At 43.9% G+C, this 24,878-nt stretch overlaps 2 protein-coding genes across 4 annotated transcripts in view; one reads left to right on the forward strand and one right to left on the reverse strand.

Moving 5' to 3' along the window:
* Positions 1-24,878, reverse strand: part of LOC141117443 (serine protease inhibitor A6-like) — a 99,797-nt gene that overhangs the window by 38,807 nt on the left and 36,112 nt on the right. The window contains exon 1 of one of the 3 annotated variants that reach the window (XM_073610305.1): positions 22,750-23,039. The exons of the other annotated variants lie outside the window; for them this stretch is intronic. The gene's annotated coding sequence lies outside the window, so the exon portion shown is untranslated. Of the gene's footprint in view, positions 1-22,749; positions 23,040-24,878 lie in introns of those variants that run through there. 3 annotated transcript variants of the gene reach the window in all.
* The window catches only part of LOC141117574 (uncharacterized), a 35,751-nt gene continuing 13,972 nt past the window's right edge, over positions 3,100-24,878 (forward strand). Inside the window, exon 1 of the mRNA XM_073610488.1 lies at positions 3,100-3,729. Within this exon, the coding sequence (XP_073466589.1) occupies positions 3,100-3,729 (630 nt within the window). The remainder of the gene's footprint in view (positions 3,730-24,878) is intronic.

A 24,878-nucleotide genomic window follows, 5' to 3' on the forward strand; every position in this document is an offset into this window, starting at 1 on the left:
AGCAGCCAATGGCTGCACTGCTATCAATCTATCCAATCAGGACACAAGACACTGGCCAGAGCTGGTGTGCCCGTTCCCGTTGCGGGAATTACGGGGCTCAGGTAAGTATAAGGGGGGCTCGGGGGCGCTGCTGCAGTAAAGAAGGTTTTTCACCGTAATGCATAGAATGCATTACGGTGAAAAACGCTGAGGGTTTACAACCCCTTTAAGCTTTTTGGATAGCATAGGGAAGGATTAACACCTCTGTAATGTTTGTTTTGCTGTCTGTGTCCCTGTTCAGAAGATTTCACCTTACTTTCTGTCCCAATGGCAATTGGATTTTGAAAATGTGGGGTTGTCGTGGAAACAAGGATTGGTGATAAAGCGTCAGTGGAGGTACCTTTTTCCCATAATAACTCCTATAGGAGTGAGTTTCCCTTCCTAGGGGTAGATTTCCTCTCACTTCCTGTTGTCTCCCTCCGTTTGTAAGAAGGAGTTGTTTGTAAGTCGGTTGTTTGTAACTAGGGGACCGCCTGTATATAGATTTGAGACACTTATGGGTGTTTAATACAGTAACTGATAGTAAATTAAATAGGTGAATATTGATTTACTATAACATGTAGTGGAGATGTTTCCGCTACATCCTCCCCAACCTTGGGCTGTACCAGAGGAGATCCCCCACTCAGGGGTCTGCTTCTACCACAGGCAGTAGCGGCTGGTGCTCCATCGTTTGGGGGGGGTATCTGACTACGGACCCCTTCCCATCGCTCCAGCTTGCCACTGGGCACCATACCCACACCCCCACTCACCCCTCCCCGGCCGCTGGCTCAGTTACACTGTGCTGCTATCTCCGGATGACACTGCCTTTACCTGCAGGCTCTGGGCTCTCCTCCTTCTTCTGTTAGGGTCCTCATGTCCAGAGCCAGGTGCTGTGCTAGGCTTGCTGACTCCACACTCTGCCCCCAGACTGACATGTTGGAGGGAGCCCGCTGGTGGCGGCTTCCTCCCTCTGTCTCCTCCGTGTCCCGACCTCCATGTCCCCCCCTCCATCTTTTTCTCCCAGCCAATCAGGTTTTTGGACTCCCAGCCACTGGGGTCTTAGGACTTCCAGCCACTGGGGTCTCAGGAGCCACTTCCTGATTGGATGGGAGAAGAAACAGAAAGACATTAGCAAATATTAATTTGCTAATGTCACATTACTGGGTGGGTTCAGGGCGCAGTGCTTTGCGCCCCAAGCCCACCCTTTTTTGAAGCCATTTAGAGCCTCAGGCTCTAGTCATGTGCTTCTAAATAAAAAAAAAACTATAGAAATCCCTGCATGTAGATTAGGGGCTGTACGCATGAATGGGGGGGTGGCGCCCATTCGCACCCCATGGACGGGCCGCCACTGACCACAGGTACAATTGTTTCTATTGTTTTGGCATTCCAGAGCCTCCAAACACATGATGTAGTCAGTCAGGAAATTGGATGCCTAATTTACACCCTTTAAAAGCCTGAAGGTGCTCCTTATATTTTGGGCCCCTCGAAGTGGCTAGGCTGCAAAAGAGTCTCAGCTGATAAAAACAAAAAGGAAAGACCAGTGCATAGATCTGGCGCAGTGAAACTTTTTATTAACAAAAGCAACAAACAACACCACCAGCATCAGTGGTGTGGTGAAAGATTTTCCCCATCAGATGAGAAAATCATCTGACTGAGTAGATCTACCCAACCAGAGAATTTCTCTCATCTGATGGGGGAAGATCTTATCCCAAGTGCCGCCGAGTGCTGCCAAGTGTGGCCGAGTCACATAGCAGGTCCCGCCTTCTGGAGCCTGCAGCGCTGATGGACATCCCACTGGTCCAATGGTGGGACCGCGGGAAGTGTGACGTCCATCATAGGCGCTGCAGGCTCCAGAAGGCGGGAATTACAAATGCGGCCACCGTGTGAGATCCCTGCTCGGCTCTCCTCTTCTCCTCCAGCTGCCTGCTGTGATGATGGGCATGCACCGCCACACACCACGGCTGAGCTGCTGCTACAGGACACATGAAGGCTCCTGGTCAGGTAGGATTAGTGTGTGTCACTACCCTCAGTGTATGTAGGTCAGTGTATGTCAGGTAGGCAAGTCAGTGTGCCAGGCAGGTAGGTCAGTGTGTCAGGCAGGTGAGTTTAGTGGTCAGCATTGATGGGCACCGGTAAGCCAGGCAGCAAGTGAGCTTATCCCCCCGGCATACAACCCCACCGCCCAGCCAAAAAAGCCTGCGCTGCCGCCGCAGCCCCCCCTCCCCCATGCCGGCCTTGGACTTCGGGCTGAAGCCCCTGGTCTTTTTGTCACCTAGCAACTCCCCTGGCACTTCCCTTTCCATTTATTTTAGTTTTTTGTATTGTTTTTATCGGTTATACCTCTTCCAGATGGTGATGTGGAAGCTGCAAGACTCCCTGGCAGTTTAATCTATGTTCTGGAACTATACTGACAGTCTTCAGCTCTGTGTTTTTGTTTTTTTTTTTTACTTTTTCAATGTCACAGGTTTTTTATTAGTGAAGATTTATAGTTGTTTGTTTTTTTGCAAAAGAGTCCCACATATATGATATTCCTATACTTAGGAGAAATAGCAGAATGCATTTTGGGGTGTAATTCTGAGTATGTTCATGCTGTGTGCATAAAAAACAATTTAGTAATTAACAGCTGTGTGCAAAAAAGAAAAAAATAATAATTTTCTTTTGTTCATTTTCAAAAAACATGTGGCAAAAAAATGTGATCTTCAAAATGCTCCCCATGCCTCTAATTAAATTTTTTGGAAGGTCTACTTTTTAAAATGGGGTTATTTTGCAGGTGTTTCTCCCGATCTGGCACATTTCATCCTCACATACCAATCCTGCACTTTCGGACAAACTCACCAATGCATCTTTATCTCACCATACACCACAGCAATGCACCTCTTCTAAAAATCAGGACACGACAGGTCCACACGAACCAAGTCATAACGACTCATCTTTTTTAGACCAAGTACTGGCAGGCGTCAAGCCACCTCCACCCAATTTGAACACTTATACACAAATGACACTGTACGAATTCATCCCATCACACAGACACATACGGACTCTGACCTTAGTATTATTAACTTATCGTCACACCCCCTAACGATGAGTGAAATATCTCTTTTGAAGAAAGGCCTTAACTTTTGCCCTAACACCAATTTAGATAAATTCGAGCTTTACAAGGATCTCCAATTATTTGTTCGTAAAGTAATCCTCAAAAAACTTTACCAAAAACAAGATACCACAACAAACTATACTCTTCAAGAAAATCAAGCTTTGGATCAGCTAATTGCTCTCTTGGAAGAAAGCGACACGGCTAATCTGATTGATCAAATAGATCTCGCTCAAATTTTACAATCAGTAGAACACTTGGATGCGGAGGATCGGACCCGCCCAACTATGTCAAAACTAAAGAAAAAATCGGATTTATGCCCACTACCCAGCACATGTCCGAATGCGGCAGCCTTTTTAAAACTTGTAAATAATGATCTAGACAAACTTAAAATACAAATGAAAAGACCCTCTAACCTAAGCCTAGAAGAATCAGATGCATTAACCGCCTTAGCTACTAACAAAAAAATCACTATAAAACCATCAGACAAGGGAGGCAACATAGTGGTATTAAACAATGATCACTATGTCAGCATGTGTAAAAAAATTCTCAACAATGCAGACTGGTATCGTCGAATGCCGGCCTCCATTGTTGAGAAGTATAACAGAGAGTTCTACACGATAGTAGATTCAGCGTTTCTGAACAGTACCATCACCAAATCAACCTGGACCTTTATAAGGAATAATTTCCCTAGAATCCCGACGTTTTATACACTTCCAAAAGTACATAAAAACCTAACGGACCCTCCAGGTAGGCCAATTATTTCAGGCATTGGTTCGATCAGCGACAATGCTAGCAAACTAGTCGATGAACACTTAAGACCATTCGTAACGTCATTAACATCCTACATAAGGGATACAAGTCACCTTCTACAAATCTTGGATCAACTATACATACCAGATCAAGCACTTCTAGTCACAATCGACGTAGAGACGCTCTATAGCTCCATTCCACATGATCGTGGATTGGCGGCTATTAGACACATACTCCATCAGAATCCAAACTCAGATCCTGTGTATAATGACTTCGTGGTCGCACTGCTCGAGTACATCCTTACTCACAATGTTTTTTCTTTTGATGGCTCCCACTACCTCCAGGTGCAGGGGGTTGCGATGGGGACATGTTGTGCCCCGTCGTATGCCAACCTGTACCTGGGGGAGTGGGAGAAAACTTTTTTGTCGGACGATAATCTTTCCCAATATACTAACCACATTGTGAGTTGGTATCGATATATAGATGATATTTTGATCATTTGGAATGGTCCCTTGGATGTACTCGAGCAGTGCGTACTTAGAATGAATAAAAACGACTTTAATCTGGCATTTACTATGTCTTCCGACAAAGATCGGGTAACCTTTCTAGATTTAGAAATCTACAAAAACGAACGAGGTGGACTATCTAGTAAACTATTCAGGAAAACCACCTCAGGAAACACTATATTGCATGCAGCGACTTCTCACCCCCAACCCCTTATTGATTCAATACCCTATTCACAGTATCTTAGAATCAAACGTAATTGTACAGACAATGACACATTCATGAGGGAAGCGGCCAACTTAAGAGATAGACTACTGGCACGAGGATATACACGCACGTCTTTGAAAAAATCCTTCAAGAAAGTATTGGACAAACCTAGGAATACACTTTTCCAGACTTCTAAACCTAAGGACACCAACTCATTACGTATTATAACAACGTATAACCAACAACATCGCCAAATTAGAAAAATAGTCGAAAAATATTGGCATTTATTAACTCTTGACCCTTCCCTAGGTTCTTTGATACCAAACAAACCTCAGTTCACGTTTAGGAGAGCATCATCTATCGGTGACAAAATGGTGAGCAGTGAATTTAAAAATGAATCAACCAAAACACACTGTAAATATAAAGGAACATTCATATGTGGCTCGTGCCGATACTGCGGATACATGTTGACACAAAAGAATCCCATTCTCCCTAATGGCAAAAAACTATTTCCAAAGCATTTGAAAGCATCCAAACTGCAGAACCACTGGAGTCGTTTATCTTCTCCAGTGCGACTGCGGTTGCTTTTATATAGGGAAAACTAAAATGGAGTTTTGGAAAAGAGCATACAGACACATTTTGTCAATGCAAACTTCTGATCCTGATCTCCCTCTCGGTCGCCATGTTGCCCTGGTACATGGGGGAAAATTCCCCAGAATTAAATTTTTAATTCTGGACCGGGTGCACCCTAGCCCTAGGGGGGGTGACTGGAATAAAACCTTACTTCAGAAGGAATTAAAATGGATTTACTCGTTGAAGGCTACTTTACCCCCAGGCCTCAATGATGCCATGTGTTTTAAACCATTCCTTGAAGGTTTCAATTCTGGTGGAATGGAGAAATAAAACACTAACAGATCTAATTAATAGATCCATGATTAATATGCAGAAACATACTTTATCTCCGATCTGTACTTACTCCATACTACTAACTATCTCTAAATATCATTAAATAATGCTCTAAATATTATTAAATAATATCATTAAATAATGCTGTGCCTGTTGTCTACGCTGTAAACCTTTGGGCTATCTGTTCTTTGCACATACCACCCCCCTATTGTGGATTATTATGTTTCTAATAAAACCAGCCCCACTTTTTTGGCAATATATATCTTCGTCAATGTAAGAGTAAGCATATACCTACTATCGTATTATTCTGAATGGTAAGATCTTACGACCTTACATGAAACCTCCACACTTAGCGGACCCATTACATCCATTTTTAATGGAATGGGGAAACATGTGTGCAAGTGCACAGATAGCCTAATAGTAGTAATTTCACAATACCTCTGGCTTGTCGAACCTTCTGTGATTGTTGATCTTCATATTTATCTTTATTATTATTACTATCTTTATTTGATTGCATCGCCTTGACGAACAAAGTGATTTTCTGTTATATATGAATTAAGGACCATTCATCTGTCTCACTACTACCGTCTAGATGCTAATACTAATACTATTATTTACATGTTTATAATACAAACGACTATAAATTCAGCTGAAATGATATAATTAATGAATTTAAGTATAATTGAAGTTTGCCATAAATGTAAACTGTGAAGCTAAATCCACTTTGCTATATAACAACCTGCATTATATATGTCACTTTTTAGTTTTTGAAGGGGAAGTATATAAAAGATCCAGTCCTTTCTTCTTCATTTACAAGTAACCATTCAGTAAAAATTATTTGTAAGTATATATATATAAAAAATTTGTGATTATGCGCTATGTTTGTGGCTCCCTACCCACTCTCATATACAGATGGCTTATTAATGGATACTTTTTCCTTCTCTTTTTATGTTATAAACCTTTAAATATTAATGTTTTTTTCGTTGTTTGCCTTTCTCCCGGGCCCCCCCCGGGTGCGTCTGCCACTAGCGGTTGCCCGGCACGGAAGGGCCGCCCAGCATCTTCAGCTGGGCGGCACCACAGGAGGTTACTAGGGCAACACAACAACTTGCCCTTTACCTCCATATTGCCACTCCGGCGGACATGCGCAATCCGCCGGTGAGGCTTCCCGTGCCGGTGGGACGGGTGTGCGTGACGCCGCCCCAACGTAACTGCGCTCGCGCATGCGCGGTAGGGGTGGCGCCGCGCATCCCCCTCTCAGGGAGCGACACAGACCTTCCAACTGACGAGAATTACCAGTCAGCTGAGCGCGATCAGCGCTCAGACTGATTGGAACTCGTCATACATATAAACTGACTCCACTCATTCCCAGCTCAGGCGTCTTACTTGCCAGATGCTGGGATGCGTGGCTGGCTACACACTATTGTTTGAAAACAGGTACAAGAACCTTGCTGTTTAATCACTTAATATGTTGGACTTTTCTTCCTGCTCTGCATATCTTTTATGCACAAGATCTCTCTCTGTTTATCACCATTCATCGGTTATTGCTATGCATCTGAATTGCAATACTAAAGCTATCTACATAGGTACTTACGATTTCTCATTCATACACACATTGAAATGTATATGGGTATGTACATATACACATATAGTTCAGTTCAATTATTATTTTGTATTTTTTATTTTACTTTTCATCATTTTTTATTTTCTATTTTACATTCATTTTTATTTTTATTTTTATACTTACTTTTATGATTTTTTTTTTTTTTTTTTTATTTATTACTTTTCACTATTATTATTTTTTCTTCTGATTTTCATTATATATTTTCTCGTTTTTATTTTTTACTTTTATTCCTCACTGTACAGTCTTTACTACTCTTTATTTGCATACCCCTTGCTATATAGCTTCTAAACATCATGATTACACAATGCTATAATTGTCAATATGCATAAACATGAATCATTAAATATCATCAAGGGGAATCTACAGTGCAAAACAAATACAACTTCTATGAATTCATATTTTCCACTTACAATGACTGATTAAAAGTTTTGTACTGTACATGTGCACATATACTTTATGCGTGGACTATGTCCATCCAATATCACTCCAACTAACAATATAGATTTCTCTTACCTTGAATGACATACAAGTAGTGCTGCACTACATACAAACTTATAAGTGGATTCAGTCCACTATGTATCAACAACTAGTTTACACACATTAACAAGATAGTATTTCTGCCTTTTTATTAAGCGAGAATTCGCTTTTCATTCAAACTATGTGAATTTCTATTTATAGGACTGTTCTTCTTCGCTCCAGTATACCGCTGTGGCCTGCACGCATCCGGGGGAGGCAGGGGTAGGTGAACCTCTATACACACCACCAAAAACAAACAAAAAACCCCCAAAAACCCCCTCTTCTCTTCTCTCTCTCCCCTTCTCATTGGGGAAGTGCTACACATGAGATATAAATACCCAGAGAACAGCATTTCCCATGCATGAAACATCAAAGTAAACGCCATCTTTTTCGCAAGCATTTACTGCTCCTGGTTGTAACTACCACTGTCTTTTTGCATAAAAAACAAAGGTAACATAACAGGTAAGTGATCCATGGATCATTTAACCTACAATTGGTTATTGACATATAAAGTTATATGCCAATTGATCAAATATATGTTTTTTTTTTTTTTTTTTTAATTATCTAGATGAACTTTCTTTTCAACTATGCCCCCCGCGCTGCTCCTGACCCCTACCCTCTCTGTCCAGTGCCCCCATGGGAAGCTCCGTCCCATGGGGGCACTGGAGCATGCTCTCTCCTAAGCCCTGCTACTGCATTCATTTACACAGACACCGAGACTTAGCCCTGCCCCCCTGCTCCCTCATCACTGGCTTTGATTGACAGCACTGGGAGCCAATGACTCCCAGTGTCCCAGCAAAGCCAGTAAGACCCAGGAGTGAGGGGAGAGAAGAGCTGCAAACGTGCACATCGTTGACCCGAATGAGGTCTCAGGTAAGCAAAGGGGGGGGGTGAGGGGGGATGCTGATGCCAAAACATTTTTTACTTTAATGCAGGGAATGCTTGCTTTAGGCATTTTAAAAGCCTGAAGGTGCTCCTTTGATTTTGGGCATCTAGGCAGTGAAAAAGTCTCACATGTGTAGAGTAGTAGCAGTAGAGGAGTAGAATTTGTTTTGGGGTTTTATTGTAAGCATGCCCATACTGTGTATGAGAAATAGATTGCTAAAATGCCAACTTTGTGAAATAAAATTAAATTGTATTTACTTAATCTTACTGTTCCAAAAAAATTGTGGTAAAAAATTAAAACTTGAAAAAAAACACAATTTTTCTCCCTAAATACCCTGGACTAACTACTTTGGGGGATATTTGTACTTTCCTGGCATTTTAGGGCCTTAAGAAATGAGATAAGCTGTCAGTACATCAGGATAAATCCATTTATATATGTATATATATATCATAGTTTGTAGACTTTATAACTTTCGTACAGACTAAATAATATACATCTATTTGTTTTTTGTTTTTTTATACCAAAGAATTTATAAAGATAAATTTATAAAGATTTTTTATGTGCAATTTTTTATAGCAGGAACTACGATAAGAAAAATGTTTTTTTTTTTGTTTTTTTTTAAGTTGGTATTTTTTCCTTTCTATAGTAAAAAATAAAAACCCAGTGGTGATTAAATACCACCAAAAGAGAGATTTATTTGTCTCAAAAAAAGATTTAAAGTTCATTTGGCTGCAGTGTGGTCAATTCCTCCTCCCAACACAAATCTCTTCCACCCCATCTCTTCGTGGTGCCCCCCACCTCACATGATAGCACAGTGCCTCCTGCCCACTCCTTGCCCCAGCCCTGCACAGCACTATTGTGTTCTACCGGCAGGGAGCCCTCCCTACCAGTAAAACACAATGATTCCTGCTGGCAACTATAGCCACTGGCAGTACTTGCATGCAAAAAATCCGACAGGCTGGCTGTACTAAAGCTGAATGATGGATTGACTTCAATACAACCAGCCTGCCCATACATGTATCAAATCTTGACTGGTCCCTGCTGAATGGGCCAAGATTCAATCCATCTATGCAGGGCTGCTAATAGGAATCACTGGGCCCTGTACAGACTACCTGAAAGGCCCCCCCAAGAAAATATTAAAGCTATATTTTCCAAAAAATACAATAAAATTATTAGCAGACACAAATACAACATAACTCACATCATTCCTGCTAAATCTAAAAGATAAAACTGAGTTAATAAATAAAAATGAAGATGAGATTAAAACAAATATACAAGCTGGGTTCCTGGATCAGAGAGACAGAGAGAGAGAAACAAAGTTAAAGAGATAACAAACCCAGAAGCAGAGCTAACATTAGAGCTAGCACAGGGAGGGGGATTAGTGAGGGACATCTCTTTTTCAGCAAATAAAAACTGGCAGCAGGGAGAGACAAGCTTTCAGCTGCTGGAGGAAAAGAGACACAATTATCACCCGTCACTAATCTGTGTGCTCGGGCCCCCTACAAGAGGACCGGTGGTCCCCACCTATGAGCGGCCCTGCATCTAAGGACAGCTTTAACCACTTCAGCCCCGGATGGTTTTACCCCCTTCCTGACCAGAGCACTTTTTACAATTCGGCACTGCGTCGCTTTAACTGCTAATTGCGCGGTCATGCAATGCTGTACCCAAACGAAATTTGCGTCCTTTTCTTCCCACAAATAGAGCTTTCTTTTGATGGTATTTGATCACCTCTGCCGTTTTTATTTTTTGCACTATACACGGAAAAAGACCGAAAATTTTGAAAAAAAATTATATTTTCTACTTTTTGTTCTAAAAAAAATCCAATAAACTCAATTTTAGTCATACATTTAGGCCAAAATGTATTCGGCCACATGTCTTTGGTAGAAAAAATGTCAATAAGTGTATATTTATTGGTTTGCCCAAAAGTTATAGCGCCTACAAACTAGGGTACATTTTCTGGAATTTACACAGCCTTTAATTTATGACTGCCTATGTCGTTTCTTGAGGTGCTAAAATGGCAGGGCAGTACAAAACCCCCACAAATGACCCCATTTTGGAAAGTAGACACCCCAAGGAATTTGCTGAGAGGCATGTTGAGCCCATTGAATATTCATTTTTTTTGTCCCAAGTGATTGAATAATGACAAAAAAAAAAAAAAACTACAAAAAGTTGTCACTAAATGATATATTGCTCACACAGGCCATGGGCATATGTGGAATTGCATCCCAAAATACATTTAGCTGCTTCTCCTGAGTATGGGGATACCACATGTGTGGGACTTTTTGGGAGCCTAGCCGCGTACGGGGCCCCGAAAACCAATCACTGCCTTCAGGATTTCTAAGGGCGTACATTTTTGATTTTACTCCTCACTACCTATCACAGTTTTGAAGGCCATAAAATGCCCAGATGGCATAAACCCCCCCCCAAATGACCCCATTTTGGAAAGTAGACACCCCAAGCTATTTGCTTTGAGGCATGTTGAGTCCATGGAATGTTTTATATTTTGACACAAGTTGCGGGAAAGTGACAAATTTTTTTTTTTTTTTTTTTTTGCACAAAGTTGTCACTAAATGATATATTGCTCAAACATGCCATGGGCATATGTGGAATTGCACCCCAAAATACATTTAGCTGCTTCTCCTGAGTACGGGGATACCACATGTGTGGGACTTTTTGGGAGCCTAGCCGCGTACGGGGCCCCAAAAACCAATCACTGCCTTCAGGATTTCTAAGGGCGTACATTTTTGATTTCACTCCTCACTACCTATCACAGTTTCGGAGGCCATGGAATGCCCAGGTGGCACAAACCCCCCCCAAATGACCCCATTTTGGAAAGTAGACACCCCAAGCTATTTGCTGAGAGGCATGGTGAGTATTTTGCAGCTCTCATTTGTTTTTGAAAATAAAGAAAGACGAGAAAAAAAAATTTTTTTTTTCTTTTTTCAATTTTCAAAACTTTGTGACAAAAAGTGAGGTCTGCAAAATTCTCACTATACCTCTCATCAAATAGCTTGGGGTGTCTACTTTCCAAAATGGGGTCATTTGGGGGTTTTTTTTGCCACCTGGGCATTCCATGGCCTCCGAGACTGTGATAGGCAGTGAAGAGTGAAATCAAAAATTTACGGCCTTAGAAAGCCTGAAGGCGGTGCTTGGTTTTCGGGGTCCCGTACGCGGCTAGGCTCCCAAAAAGTCTCATACATGTGGTATCCCCGTACTCAGGAGAAGCAACAGAATGTATTTTGGGGTGTAATTTCACATATTCCCATGGCATGTTTGAGCAATATATCATTTAGTGACAACTTTGCGCAAAAAAAAATAAAAAAAATAAAAAATTGTCTCTTTCCCGCAACTTGTGTCACAATATAAAATATTCCATGGACTCGACATGCCTCTCAGCAAATAGCTTGGGGTGTCTACTTTCCAAAATGGGGTCATTTGGGGGGGTTTTGAACTGTCCTGGCATTTTATGCACAACATCTAGAAGCTTATGTCACACATCACCCATTCTTCTAACCACTTGAAGACAAAGCCCTTTCTGACACTTTTTGATTACATAAAAAAATAATTTTTTTTTGCAAGAAAATTACTTTGAACCCCCAAACATTATATATTTTTTTAAAGCAAATGCCCTACAGATTAAAATGGTGGGTGTTTCATTTTTTTTTTTTCACACAGTATTTGCGCAGCGATTTTTCAAACGCATTTTTTGGGGAAAAAACACACTTTTTTAAATTTTAATGCACTAAAACACACTATATTGCCCAAATGTTTGATGAAATAAAAAAGATGATCTTAGGCCGAGTACATGGATACCAAACATGACATGCTTTAAAATTGCGCACAAACGTGCAGTGGCGACAAACTAAATACATTTTTAAAAGCCTTTAAAAGCCTTTACAGGTTACCACTTTAGATTTACAGAGGAGGTCTACTGCTAAAATTACTGCCCTCGATCTGACGTTCGCGGTGATACCTCACATGCATGGTGCAATTGCTGTTTACATTTGACGCCAGACCGACGCTTGCGTTCGCCTTAGCGCGAGAGCAGGGGGGACAGGGGTGCTTTTTTTTTTTTTTTTCTTTATTATTATTATTTTTTTAGCTTATTTTTAAACTGTTCCTTTCATTTTTTTTTTTTTAAATCATTTTTATTGTTATCTCAGGGAATGTAAATATCCCCTATCATAGCAATAGGTAGTGACAGGTACTCTTTTTTGCAAAAATTGGGGTCTATTAGACCCTAGATTTCTCCTCTGCCCTCAAAGCATCTGACCACACCAAGATCGGTGTGATAAAATGCTTTCCCAATTTCCCAATGGCGCTGTTTACATCCGGCGAAATCTAAGTCATAAAATGCTCGTAGCTTCCGGTTTCTTAGGCCATAGAGATGTTTGGAGCCACTCTGGTCTCTGATCAGCTCTATGGTCAGCTGGCTGAATCACCGGCTGCATTCTCAGGTTCCCTGTTGAGAGAGGAGAGCCAGAGAAAAACACGGAAGACGTTGGGGGGGGGCATTCCCTCCCACTGCTTGTAACAGCAGTCTAGAGGCTAATTAGCTGCTAGGATTGCTTTTACATGAAAGCCAATCACTGGCTGAAAAGAATGATACCAAGATGATACCTAAACCTGCAGGCATCATTCTGGTATAACCACTCAAAGTCGTGAATGGCGTACCTGAAGACAAAAAAATGGTTAACAATAAAGCACAGTAAACGGTAAGGTATAAAAAATTGCATACCTGAAAAGCAAACATGATAAAACATAACAATAAAACATTGCAGAATAGAATACAGTAAAAAAGAGCAGAACAATAGAGAGAGAATAGAGAGAGAGAGAGAACAATAAAACGACAACTTTTTTTTTTTTATTTTATATTTTTGTTTGTGTTTTTTTTTTTTTTTTTTACACTTTTTTTTGTAACTAACTTTTATAACTGTAACCGGTTCCAGGTTCGGGTCTCTCAAAATGCGATGGCATCTTGGGAGACCCTGTGAAAGTGTGCCTAGTCTGTGGAATGCTGTACCCTACGCTAATACTCAACTAGTGAATGGTAGCGTTCAAAACATTCACCAATGTAAAGACCAGGATTGTCAGGACAGGAGGGACAATAATAGCGGGTGTCACACCTATATCCGCACTTGCTGCAGACACAACATCTTTTTTGGGGGGGTTCGTTGGGTAGGGGTACTCGGGAGGACATAAAGAAAATGCCTCTCATGCAGCCGACTGCATTTGGTTGGGGATGTGAATGGGGGAAGTACGGGCGCTGCAGAAGCGGTGGGTTCCCAATTAGGATTGGCGAATGCAGCAGGAAGGGCATTATGGGCACGACGGGCCTGTGTTTGTCTTTTTGGTGGCAGTGGGACACTACTTGTGCTTGTCACCTCACCAGCTTGAACTGCACTTATGGGACTCGCCACGTCACCAAGTGTTACTGCAGCGCTGGTTTGACTACGACCGGGGTGTACTAGGCTGCTGGTGCTTGCCAGTTCACCAAAACGCTACCAAAAAAACTGTTAGCGATCGCAGGGATCAGGCCTGACTCTGCGAACGCTGCAGTTATGCATTTAGTGTTTTGTAAGTGACAGTGATCGATCGATACTGCACTTGGGTGGGCTGGGCTGGGCTGGGCGGAGGGGCAAAACGCAGGTGCTAGCAGGTATCTGGGCTGATCCCGCTAACACTGCATTTTTGGGAACCCTAAGCTGCTGGGGACGCCAGTATAGATCTGATCGGATCAGATATTGATCAGTTCAGATACTATACCACTAAGGGAGGTGTACGGTGCGTGCGTGGGTGTTAGCGCTACTGGCACTAACCTGACGCTGCCTGGGGCTTGTGCTTGCCAGTTCACCAAAACGCTACAAAAAAAAACTGTTAGCGATCGCAGGGATCAGGCCTGACTCTGCGAACGCTGCAGTTATGCGTTTAGTGTTTTGTAAGTGACAGTGATCGATCGATACTGCACTTGGGTGGGCTGGGCTGGGCCGGGCAGAGGGGTAAAACGCAGTTGCTAGCAGGTATCTGGGCTGATCCCGCTAACACTGCGTTTGTGGGAACCCTAAACTGCTGGGGACGCTAGTATAGATCTGATCGGATCAGATATTGATCCGTTCAGATACTATACCACTAAGGGAGGTGTACGGTGCGTGCGTGGGTGTTAGCGGTACTGGCGCTAACCTGACGCTGCCTGGGGCTGGTGCTTGCCAGTTCACCAAAACGCTACCAAAAAAACTGTTAGCGATCGCAGGGATCAGGCTTGACTCTGCGAACGCTGCAGTTATGCGTTTAGTGTTTTGTAAGTGACAGTGATCGATCGATACTGCACTTGGGTGGGCTGGGCTGGGCCGGGCGGAGGGGCAAAACGCAGGTGCTAGCAGGTATCTGGGCTGATCCCGCTAACACTGCGTTTGTGGGAACCCTAAACTGCTAGGGACGCTAGTATAGATCTGATCAGATCAGATATTGATCCGATCAGATACTATACCACTAAGGGAGGTGTATGGTGCGTGCGTGGGTGTTAGCGGTACTGGCGCTAACCTGACGCTGCCTGGGGCTGGTGCTTGCCAGTTCACCAAAACGCTACCAAGAAAACTGTTAGCGATCGCAGGGATCAGGCCTGACTCTGTGAACGCTGCAGTTATGCGTTTAGTGTTTTGTAAGTGACAGTGATCGATCGATACTGCACTTGGGTGGGCCGGGCGGAGGGGCAAAACGCAGGTGCTAGCGGGTATCTGGGCTGATCCCGCTAACACTGCGTTTTTGGGAACCCTAAACTGCTGGGGACACTAGTATAGATCTGATCGGATCAGATATTGATCCGTACAGATACTATACCACTAAGGGAGGCGTATGCTGCGTGCGTGGGTGTTAGCGGTACTGGCGCTAATCTGACGCTGCCTGGGGCGACGCATATCACCGCCGGACGATCAGGGGCTAAACCTTTATTAGGTAATAAACGGCGGGTCCCCTGACACTATAAAAAATAAACAAACTAACCAGCGTCACCCGTAACGGTTATACGGTGATCAGTGGTGAAAGGGTTAACTAGGGGGCAATCAAGGGGTTAAAACATTTATTAGGTAGTATGTGGGGGTCCCTGTCACTATAAAACGCTGACGGCAAACCTAAATATTTACGTTCCTAACTAGCGTCACCAGCGACACTAATACAGCGATCAGAAAAATGATCGCTTAGTGACACTGGTGACAGGGGGTGATCAAGGGGTTAAAACTTTATTAGGGGGGGTTAGGGGGGTATCCTAGACCTAAAGGGGGGTAATACTCACTGCCCTAACACTGTAACTGTCACAAACTGACACTATGCAGTAATCAGAAAAAAAAAAAAAAAATACTGCTGGTGTCAGTTTGTGACAGGGGGGGGGGGTGATTGGGGGGGGATCGGGGGGCGATCGGGGGGGGATCGGGGGTGTAAAGTATGCCTGGCATGTTCTACTGTGTGTGTGTGTTGTGCACTTACATGTCTTCTCTCCTCGGCGCTGGACGGAAACTGCCAAAGCCGAGGAGAGATGACATCACATCCTCTGCCTGTGTGAAACTACACACAGGCAGGGGAGGATTCCGATTGGCTGGGAGCGATCGCGAGGGGGGGGCCACGATCGGATGGTCTCCCCCTCGCCTCCCAACGCTCCCAGTCAAATGCCGACCGCCGCTGGCACCGGGGGGGGTCCGATTGGACCCCCCGCCCGCGGGAGGCAGATCACGTACAGGTACGTGATTCTGCCTGCCCGTGCCATTCTGCCGACGTATATATACGTTAGGCGGTCGGCAAGTGGTTAAGCATTCTGTTGCTAAGCTCTAATGCACATGTATGAAAGCAGAACTTTATTCAAAACAGCTTGATAATTAATGTTCTTTAACAAAATGACATCCATTCCATATTAATAATTGTGCTACCAAATTAAGTGTGTGCTGTAAATTTCCTTCGACATTGTTCCTGCTTCTTCTTAAAGGAAGCCGCCATTTTGTTGAAGCCCAGTGCAGTCACTTCCTTATTTAAAACTCCCCTTGGTCTCAAAGACTATGGGGAAGATTTACTAAAACTGGAGCGCACAGTATCTGGTGTAGCTCTGCATAGTAACCAATCAGCTTCTAACTTCAGCATGTTCAATTAAGCTTTGACAATAAAACGTGGAAGTTGATTGGTTTCTATGCAGCGCTGCACCAGATTTTGCACTCTCCATGACCCCCGATATTTCACAGCTTTACAGTGCTGAAATTCACAGGCTGCAGCTGCTAAGGGAAAAAGGAGAGAATATCAGGAATATAACACATTATCTATCACGTACTGTACCTTGTTGGAGGCCGGAGTGCTGAGAGGGCTTCCCTTGTGGCTGAGTGCCGAGCACCCCTGAAGGTGGTAAACAGTAGGGTTGCCACCTTTTCTTCAAGCCAAACCCGAACACTTTAGCGGTCTGGGACACCTTTGGGTGCCCCAAGTAGAGTAGTAATGCAGTGCGCATACTGTGCCATGGAAAAATGTGGGCGTGTCCAAATTGCTCTTGCTGACATCATCACCCTGCCCCTTAGTGATGCCAAACCTGCCCCCAGACAGCTGCCCACAGCTCCCGAACGGCAACAGATTTGTGTATGACTATCTTGGTTACTTGGGGAGCCACAGCCTGCCTGAAACCCGGACACATGATTCAAAATCCAGACTGTCCGCGTGAATCCTGGACAGGTGGCAACCCTAGCCCAGGTTGGAAAAAAAAAAATTTTAAAGTGAAAGATCAAAAAAAATTTTTTTTGGATCTTTTGCTTTTAAAAGGTAAAGAGAAGATGTAGGGTCCTTTTGACCCCAAATCTCTTAATAAAGAGGACCTGTCATCCTTATGACTATCTTGCTTACTTGAGGAGCCACAGCCCAATCTGAATAATGTGTCCGGGTTTCAGTCTGCCTAAAACTCGGACACATGATGCAAAATCCGGACTGTCTGGGTGAATCCTGGACAGGTGGAAACCCTAGGTAACAAGGAAAGCTAGGCCCAAAGAAGCAGGGGTCACCAGCTGTGATAGTCTGAGGTGCAGAAGTGATGTTTATCGGATAATGGGTAGAAAAGCAGGATGCGCTGAAGGGCAGGAGTTCCTCAGATGCGTCAGGTGATGCTTGATAATGGGAAGAGCCAGGTCAGAAGTCAAGCCGGTAGTCAAGCACAGGATATCAACCAGGAGTAGTGGCAGGAAGCAGAATCACGAACAAGCAGGGGACATACACTGGAAATCAGGCAGAAGCATAGTCGGTAGAACAAGCCAAGGGTCAGGAGCCAGGAATAGAGACAAGACAGGTCAAGGACTAGCCCATCCATGAAACAAATTCAGTTTTCTGGCTGGGGGAAGAAGGTTCTCATCTGAGATTTTACAATACATGGCTCCATCCATTGGCCCCTCAATGTGGCAAAGTCAGCCTGTACCTTTATCAGAGAAACAGCCCCAAAGCATCATGTTTCCACCTCCGTGCTTGACTGTAGAGATGGTATTCTTAGGATCATAGTCAGCATTTTTCTTCCTCCAAGTAAGACCGAGTCCCCCTGCTCAAGAAGGCACATGTACAGTCTTGCCAATGAACATCTAAATGATTCATAGAAGGATTGGGAAAAAGTGCAAGATGAGACCAAAATTGAGCCCTGGAATCTGGCCAATGGGGTCTTAGGTCTCCCGGCCAATCGGGTCTCAGGACCTGCTTCATGATTGGCTGGGAGGAGAAACAGGAAGGCACCAGTGAATATTAATATTCACCAATGTCACACAACTGGGTGGGCTCCGGGCGCAGTGCCCTGTGCCCGGAGCCCACCCTTTTTAAAGCCAATTAGAGCCTCAGGCTCTAATCATGTGCTTCCAAAAAGAAAAACCCAGTTGACATCCATGTGTCTGGCTCCCTGCATACAGATCAGGGGCCGGGCATGTGGATTAGGGGGCGGCGACCTGCAAGAGCAGCCACCAATAATGCCTATCCTTTCTTGGTTAGTTCTTTAGTGGGTGCTCAGTCTGCAAGGCTATTGCTCTCATTTGTCATCTCCTTGATCCATTGTGGGTTGCATGACCTCACTGTCCATGATGAGGACCTCCATAAGATGTGTTGCAACATTTTAATTCAATATCTGGTCTATTCATTTATGGTGAAACTTGTCAGGAACAATTGGTGGCTATAAAATTAATAAAGTTCATACACGTCATATGATATTTCTACTCCTAATTAGGAGACACAAGCAATAGACTAGTAGTTATACTGTCTAGACTAGAGGAATTTTAACCTTGTTGTTCAATAAATATGCTTTTACTTTTTACTACATAGTGTATGGGTTCGCGTGAATTTTGGTTGCATCATAGTCCCATGGGAGATGTGTTTTTTCTTTTTTTTTTGTGATGTAATCATGCTTCAATAAAAAACATTTGGACTCTACTTGATGATCCGTGGTGCGCAAATATACTCATTGTGGCTAGGGATGAGCCGAACACCCCCCTGTTCGGTTCGCACCAGAACATGCGAACAGGAAAAAAGTTCGTTCGAACATGCGAACACCGTTAAAGTCTATGGGACACGAACATGAATAATCAAAAGTGCTAATTTTCAAGGCTTATATGCAAGTTATTGTCATAAAAAGTGTTTGGGGACCTGGGTCCTGCCCCAGGGGACATGGATCAATGCAAAAAAAAGTTTTAAAAACGGCCGTTTTTTCAGGAGCAGTGATTTTAATAATGCTTAAAGTCAAACAATAAAAGTGTAATATCCCTTTAAATTTCGTACCTGGGGGGTGTCTATAGTGTGCCTGTAAAGGGGCGCATGTTTCCTGTGTTTAGAACAGTCTGACAGCAAAATGACATTTTGAAGGAAAAAACTCATTTAAAACTACCCGCGGCTATTGCATTGCCGACAATACACATAGAAGTTCATTGATAAAAACGGCATGGGAATTCCCCAAAGGGGAACCCCGAACCAAAATTAAAAAAAAAAAATGACGTGGGGGTCCCCCTAAATTCCATACCAGGCCCTTCAGGTCTGGTATGGATATTAAGGGGAACCCCGGCCAAAATTAAAAAAAAAAATGACGTGGGGTTCCCCCTAAATTCCATACCAGACCCTTCAGGTCTGGTATGGATTTTAAGGGGAACCCCGCGCCAAAAAAAAAAAAAAAAACGGCGTGGGGTCCCCCCAAAAATCCATACCAGACCCTTATCCGAGCACGCAACCTGGCAGGCCGCAGGAAAAGAGGGGGGGACGAGAGTGCGGCCCCCCCTCCCTCCTGAACCGTACCAGGCCACATGCCCTCAACATTGGGAGGGTGCTTTGGGGTAGCCCCCCAAAACACCTTGTCCCCATGTTGATGAGGACAAGGGCCTCATCCCCACAACCCTGGCCGGTGGTTGTGGGGGTCTGCGGGCGGGGGGCTTATCGGAATCTGGAAGCCCCCTTTAACAAGGTGACCCCCAGATCCCGGCCCCCCCCCTGTGTGAAATGGTAAGGGGGTACATAAGTACCCCTACCATTTCACGAAAAAAGTGTCAAAAATGTTAAAAATGACAAGAGACAGTTTTTGACAATTCCTTTATTTAAATGCTTCTTCTTTCTTCTATCTTGCTTCATCTTCTGGTTCTTCTGGCTCTTCTGGTTCTTCTGGTTCTTCCTCCGGCGTTCTCGTCCAGCATCTCCTCCGCGGCGTCTTCTGTCTTCTTCTCCTCGGGCCGCTCCGCACCCATGGCATGGGGGGGAGGCTCCCGCTCTTCTCTTCTTCTCTTCTTCTTTTCTTCTTTTCTTCTCTTCTTCTCTTCTTCTTCATTTTCTTCTCCGGGCCGCTCCGCAATCCATGCTGGCATGGAGGGAGGCTCCCGCTGTGTGACGGCGCTCCTCGTCTGACAGTTCTTAAATAACGGAGGGGGGCGGGGCCACCCGGTGACCCCGCCCCCTCTGACGCACGGTGACTTGACGGGACTTCCCTGTGACGTCACGGGGAATGCCACAGGGAAGTCCCGTCAAGTCACCGTGCGTCAGAGGGGGGCGGGGTCACCGGGTGGCCCCGCCCCCCGTTATTTAAGAACTGTCAGACGAGGAGCGCCGTCACACAGCGGGAGCCTCCCTCCATGCCAGCATGGATTGCGGAGCGGTCCGGAGAAGAAAATGAAGAAGAGAAGAAGAGAAGAAAAGAAGAAAAGAAGAAAAGAAGAAGAGAAGAAGAGAAGAGCGGGAGCCTCCCCCCCATGCCATGGGTGTGGAGCGGCCCGAGGAGAAGAAGACAGAAGACGCCGCGGAGGAGATGCTGGACGAGAACGCCGGAGGAAGAACCAGAAGAGCCAGAAGAACCAGAAGATGAAGCAAGATAGAAGAAAGAAGAAGCATTTAAATAAAGGAATTGTCAAAAACTGTCTCTTGTCATTTTTAACATTTTTGACACTTTTTTCGTGAAATGGTAGGGGTACTTATGTACCCCCTTACCATTTCACACAGGGGGGGGCCGGGATCTGGGGGTCACCTTGTTAAAGGGGGCTTCCAGATTCCGATAAGCCCCCCGCCCGCAGACCCCCACAACCACCGGCCAGGGTTGTGGGGATGAGGCCCTTGTCCTCATCAACATGGGGACAAGGTGTTTTGGGGGGCTACCCCAAAGCACCCTCCCAATGTTGAGGGCATGTGGCCTGGTACGGTTCAGGAGGGAGGGGGGGCCGCACTCTTGTCCCCCCCTCTTTTCCTGCGGCCTGCCAGGTTGCGTGCTCGGATAAGGGTCTGGTATGGATTTTTGGGGGGACCCCACGCCGTTTTTTTTTTTTTTTTTGGCGCGGGGTTCCCCTTAAAATCCATACCAGACCTGAAGGGTCTGGTATGGAATTTAGGGGGAACCCCACGTCATTTTTTTTTTTTAATTTTGGCCGGGGTTCCCCTTAATATCCATACCAGACCTGAAGGGCCTGGTATGGAATTTAGGGGGACCCCCACGTCATTTTTTTTTTTTAATTTTGGTTCGGGGTTCCCCTTTGGGGAATTCCCATGCCGTTTTTATCAATGAACTTCTATGTGTATTGTCGGCAATGCAATAGCCGCGGGTAGTTTTAAATGAGTTTTTTCCTTCAAAATGTCATTTTGCTGTCAGACTGTTCTAAACACAGGAAACATGCGCCCCTTTACAGGCACACTATAGACACCCCCCAGGTACGAAATTTAAAGGGATATTACACTTTTATTGATTGACTTTAAGTATTATTAAAATCACTGCTCCTGAAAAAACGGCCGTTTTTAAAACTTTTTTTTGCATTGATCCATGTCCCCTGGGGCAGGACCCAGGTCCCCAAACACTTTTTATGACAATAACTTGCATATTAGCCTTTAAAATTAGCACTTTTGATTTCTCCCATAGACTTTTAAAGGGTGTTCCGCGGCATTCGAATTTGCCGCGAACACCCCAAATTGTTCGCTGTTCGGTGAACTTGCGAACAGCCAATGTTCGAGTCGAACATGAGTTCGACTCGAACTCGAAGCTCATCCCTAATTGTGGCTTTCTGATCCAGTATCCAGCTGGTGATTGCTGCAGCACCCAAAACTCTAGAGCTTTCTCCAAGAATGTGTGCATTGGGAATATGGAGTTTCTACTTAATGAGACCCCTGATGTCCCACCTGCCCTCCAATGAAACTAAGGCAATACAGGTCGCAGTCCATTAGTGTCTTCCCCGGTTATTCTGGCTGGGGACAGTGACACCAGAACCCGGAAGTGATATTTTACATGTTGCTTCCAGGTTAGTAACAGGAAGAGGAGATCTTCTTCCTTTCTGTCTTGTGGCTCCTGCCATACTGGTTCCGGGTCCATGGATGGGCACGTGGAACCTGGGAAACATGGCAGGGGTGCGTGCTGGGGGCCTGGGAGTTACCAGGGTCTGTGGAAACGATCCAGTGGCGGCAGAGCCTCCAGATCACTTACATCTGACAGCCGACTTGTCAGATTTACACATACCAATGGTGGCTGCAGCCACCACGAGTGCATGTAAAACCTCCAGAAGCAGTAAAAGGGTTAAATCCCCCGAAATCTATTCTCCTCCCATGAATTATAATTTTAAAAGCTTTTTATTTATTGCTGTGGTACCTGTTTCTCTGGGCACTGCCAAGTTCCCTGTGCCCTTTCTTTAGCAATCCCTTGCCTGCTAACCTAGAAAATTTACCATCACTGATATTTAGGATTTGGCTAAAATTGAATGCAATAGGATTCAGATACGGCCTCTGAACCTCAGTAATGTTCAGTGAACCTACCCCAAACCCAACTCGGGTATGTTCAGCTCATCACTGGACACTGGACAGCATGTTGTAATTCTCCTTGTTCCAAATCTGTGCAAATGTTGGTTAATAATAATAATGTAAGGTTCCTGTAATTACCATTTACATACTAAGAGAACAAGAAACCAGAAGGACTGGTTCTCTCCTTGTGTAACCTCACTATTATTATAATCATACTGTAATTATATATTGGTTGGCATTTAAATACGACTATATAATATAAGTAAACCTTACTTATAGATTTTACATTTTAGATTGTAAGCTCCCACAAGCAGCACCTCCCCAGCCCTCTGGTCTTTAATTGTATTTTACCTGTACTGTCTCCCTTTATTTTGTAAAATGCAAACTGTTGGCTCTTTGTAGGAACGAGGTCCACCAGTACGGTCGTTGTACCAAATTGGTTGGACTTTTTTTTTTTTTTATCAATTTATGTAATTCATCAATAAAGCCTTATTATTTTTTTTTGTACAATTATACCATTGTTGACCCACCCCTTAATTGCTTTCTGTGGACATCTCTTTGTCCCTCATTTTTTGAATAGAGGCTCCATACAAATCTTGAATAATAATATTAATAATAATACAAATCCTGAATAATCACTTGCCCTCTGGAAGGTTTATCCCTCCTTCATGTCCAGGCCATTTTTTGCGATATGGCCCTGCAATGTTTTTTTTTTCATTTTTTTTTATAATTAAACAGAAGATAAACAGACATTGTGTTAGCCTGCCATGCCAATGTCGGTACATAACGAAAAAGTAGCAAGTTCAAAGTAAGGCATTGTGGTTGGGGGTACAGGTAGGTTGAATAGGACAATACCAAGTTCTATAAAAATATGTAAATGGAGAAGGACCTTACATTGTGCAGGAGAATTACCGGTATGTACAGAACATTAATACAGTCATGATGAGTGCAATAGTAGTACACGCTAAGTGGGGGAATAATATTGGAAGCGGGAATTGATAACTGATCACTCGATGGAGAGTAGATCACCCCAGGGGGATCTAACTGTGAACGGGGAGATTCCATCAGGATGGATCAGTAATCAAGACAGTAACCCATCGCAGTCTGTAAACTTTTGTCGACTATCCCGGGTGGACCAGGGCTGTAGCTGCTGGTGCATTCGGAACCCATAGGAGGTCACCAATGACCCAAAAGCAAATTGTATATAAAACCTTCCTAGACCTCCTGGTCAGAGACCTGGATGTGAGGAAAAACAGAGGACTATAGGAAAATAGCTCCTCAACTTGACAAGAAACTTTCTAAAGTAGCAACCTTTGCCTGTAGTACAAGGTTCTCAGCAATGAGGTACCAATAGTGTGCCTTGTCCAAAGGCTCTAAAAAAAAACAAAAAAAACCCCAATAAATCAAAAATAAAAAAACACTAATGTTAATAACATATATAGGGCAAAATATCAAATGGTTGGGAACCCAATAGCTTGCCCCTCTGCCTCAAAGTATAACATTAGATAGTTGAGCAGGCCTAAAAAAATACAGACAAAATAAAAGTAAGGACTAGACGTTAAGAAGGAAAGAGGGAGATACGTCAAGAGAGAGGAGGAGGACCAGACGGGCATAGATGGCCCGAGAAAGAGGATGGGGGGCCTACGTTATTTTAACTGACAATTGTGCGGTTATGCAACGCTGTACATAAATTAAATTTATGTTATTATTTTTCTCACAAATAGAGCTTTCTTTTGGTGGTATTTGATCACCACCAGGTTTTTTATTTTTTGCGCTATAAACAAAAAAATGACCAACAATTTTGAAAAAAAAAAAGTAGAGGCACAGCACCAGCTCTCTCTCCCTTCTCCTGTGCATGTGGGGGGGGGAGGGGAGAACTGTCAGTGCTGGCTCTGGGCTGTGAGAGAGATACTCTCTCAGCTCAGAGCCCTGAAGCCACTGGGAAGCCACAGTATGGTCTCTTGCCTCCCCCCCACACACACACAAGTCTAAAAGTCTAAAAAAAGTAGCCATGATCTTGAGCCCTCGTAGTGTAAGACCAAGATTTCCACTAATATAAATCTGCCCTCCAAAAAGTCTACATTTGCCTCTTCACTGCCAAATAGATCTATTTTATTACTCTCATTAAAGCGGAGCTCCACCCT

Source organism: Aquarana catesbeiana, linkage group LG13, assembly GCF_042186555.1.
Source record: "Aquarana catesbeiana isolate 2022-GZ linkage group LG13, ASM4218655v1, whole genome shotgun sequence".
In the NCBI taxonomy this organism is placed as follows: Eukaryota; Metazoa; Chordata; class Amphibia; order Anura; family Ranidae; genus Aquarana; species Aquarana catesbeiana.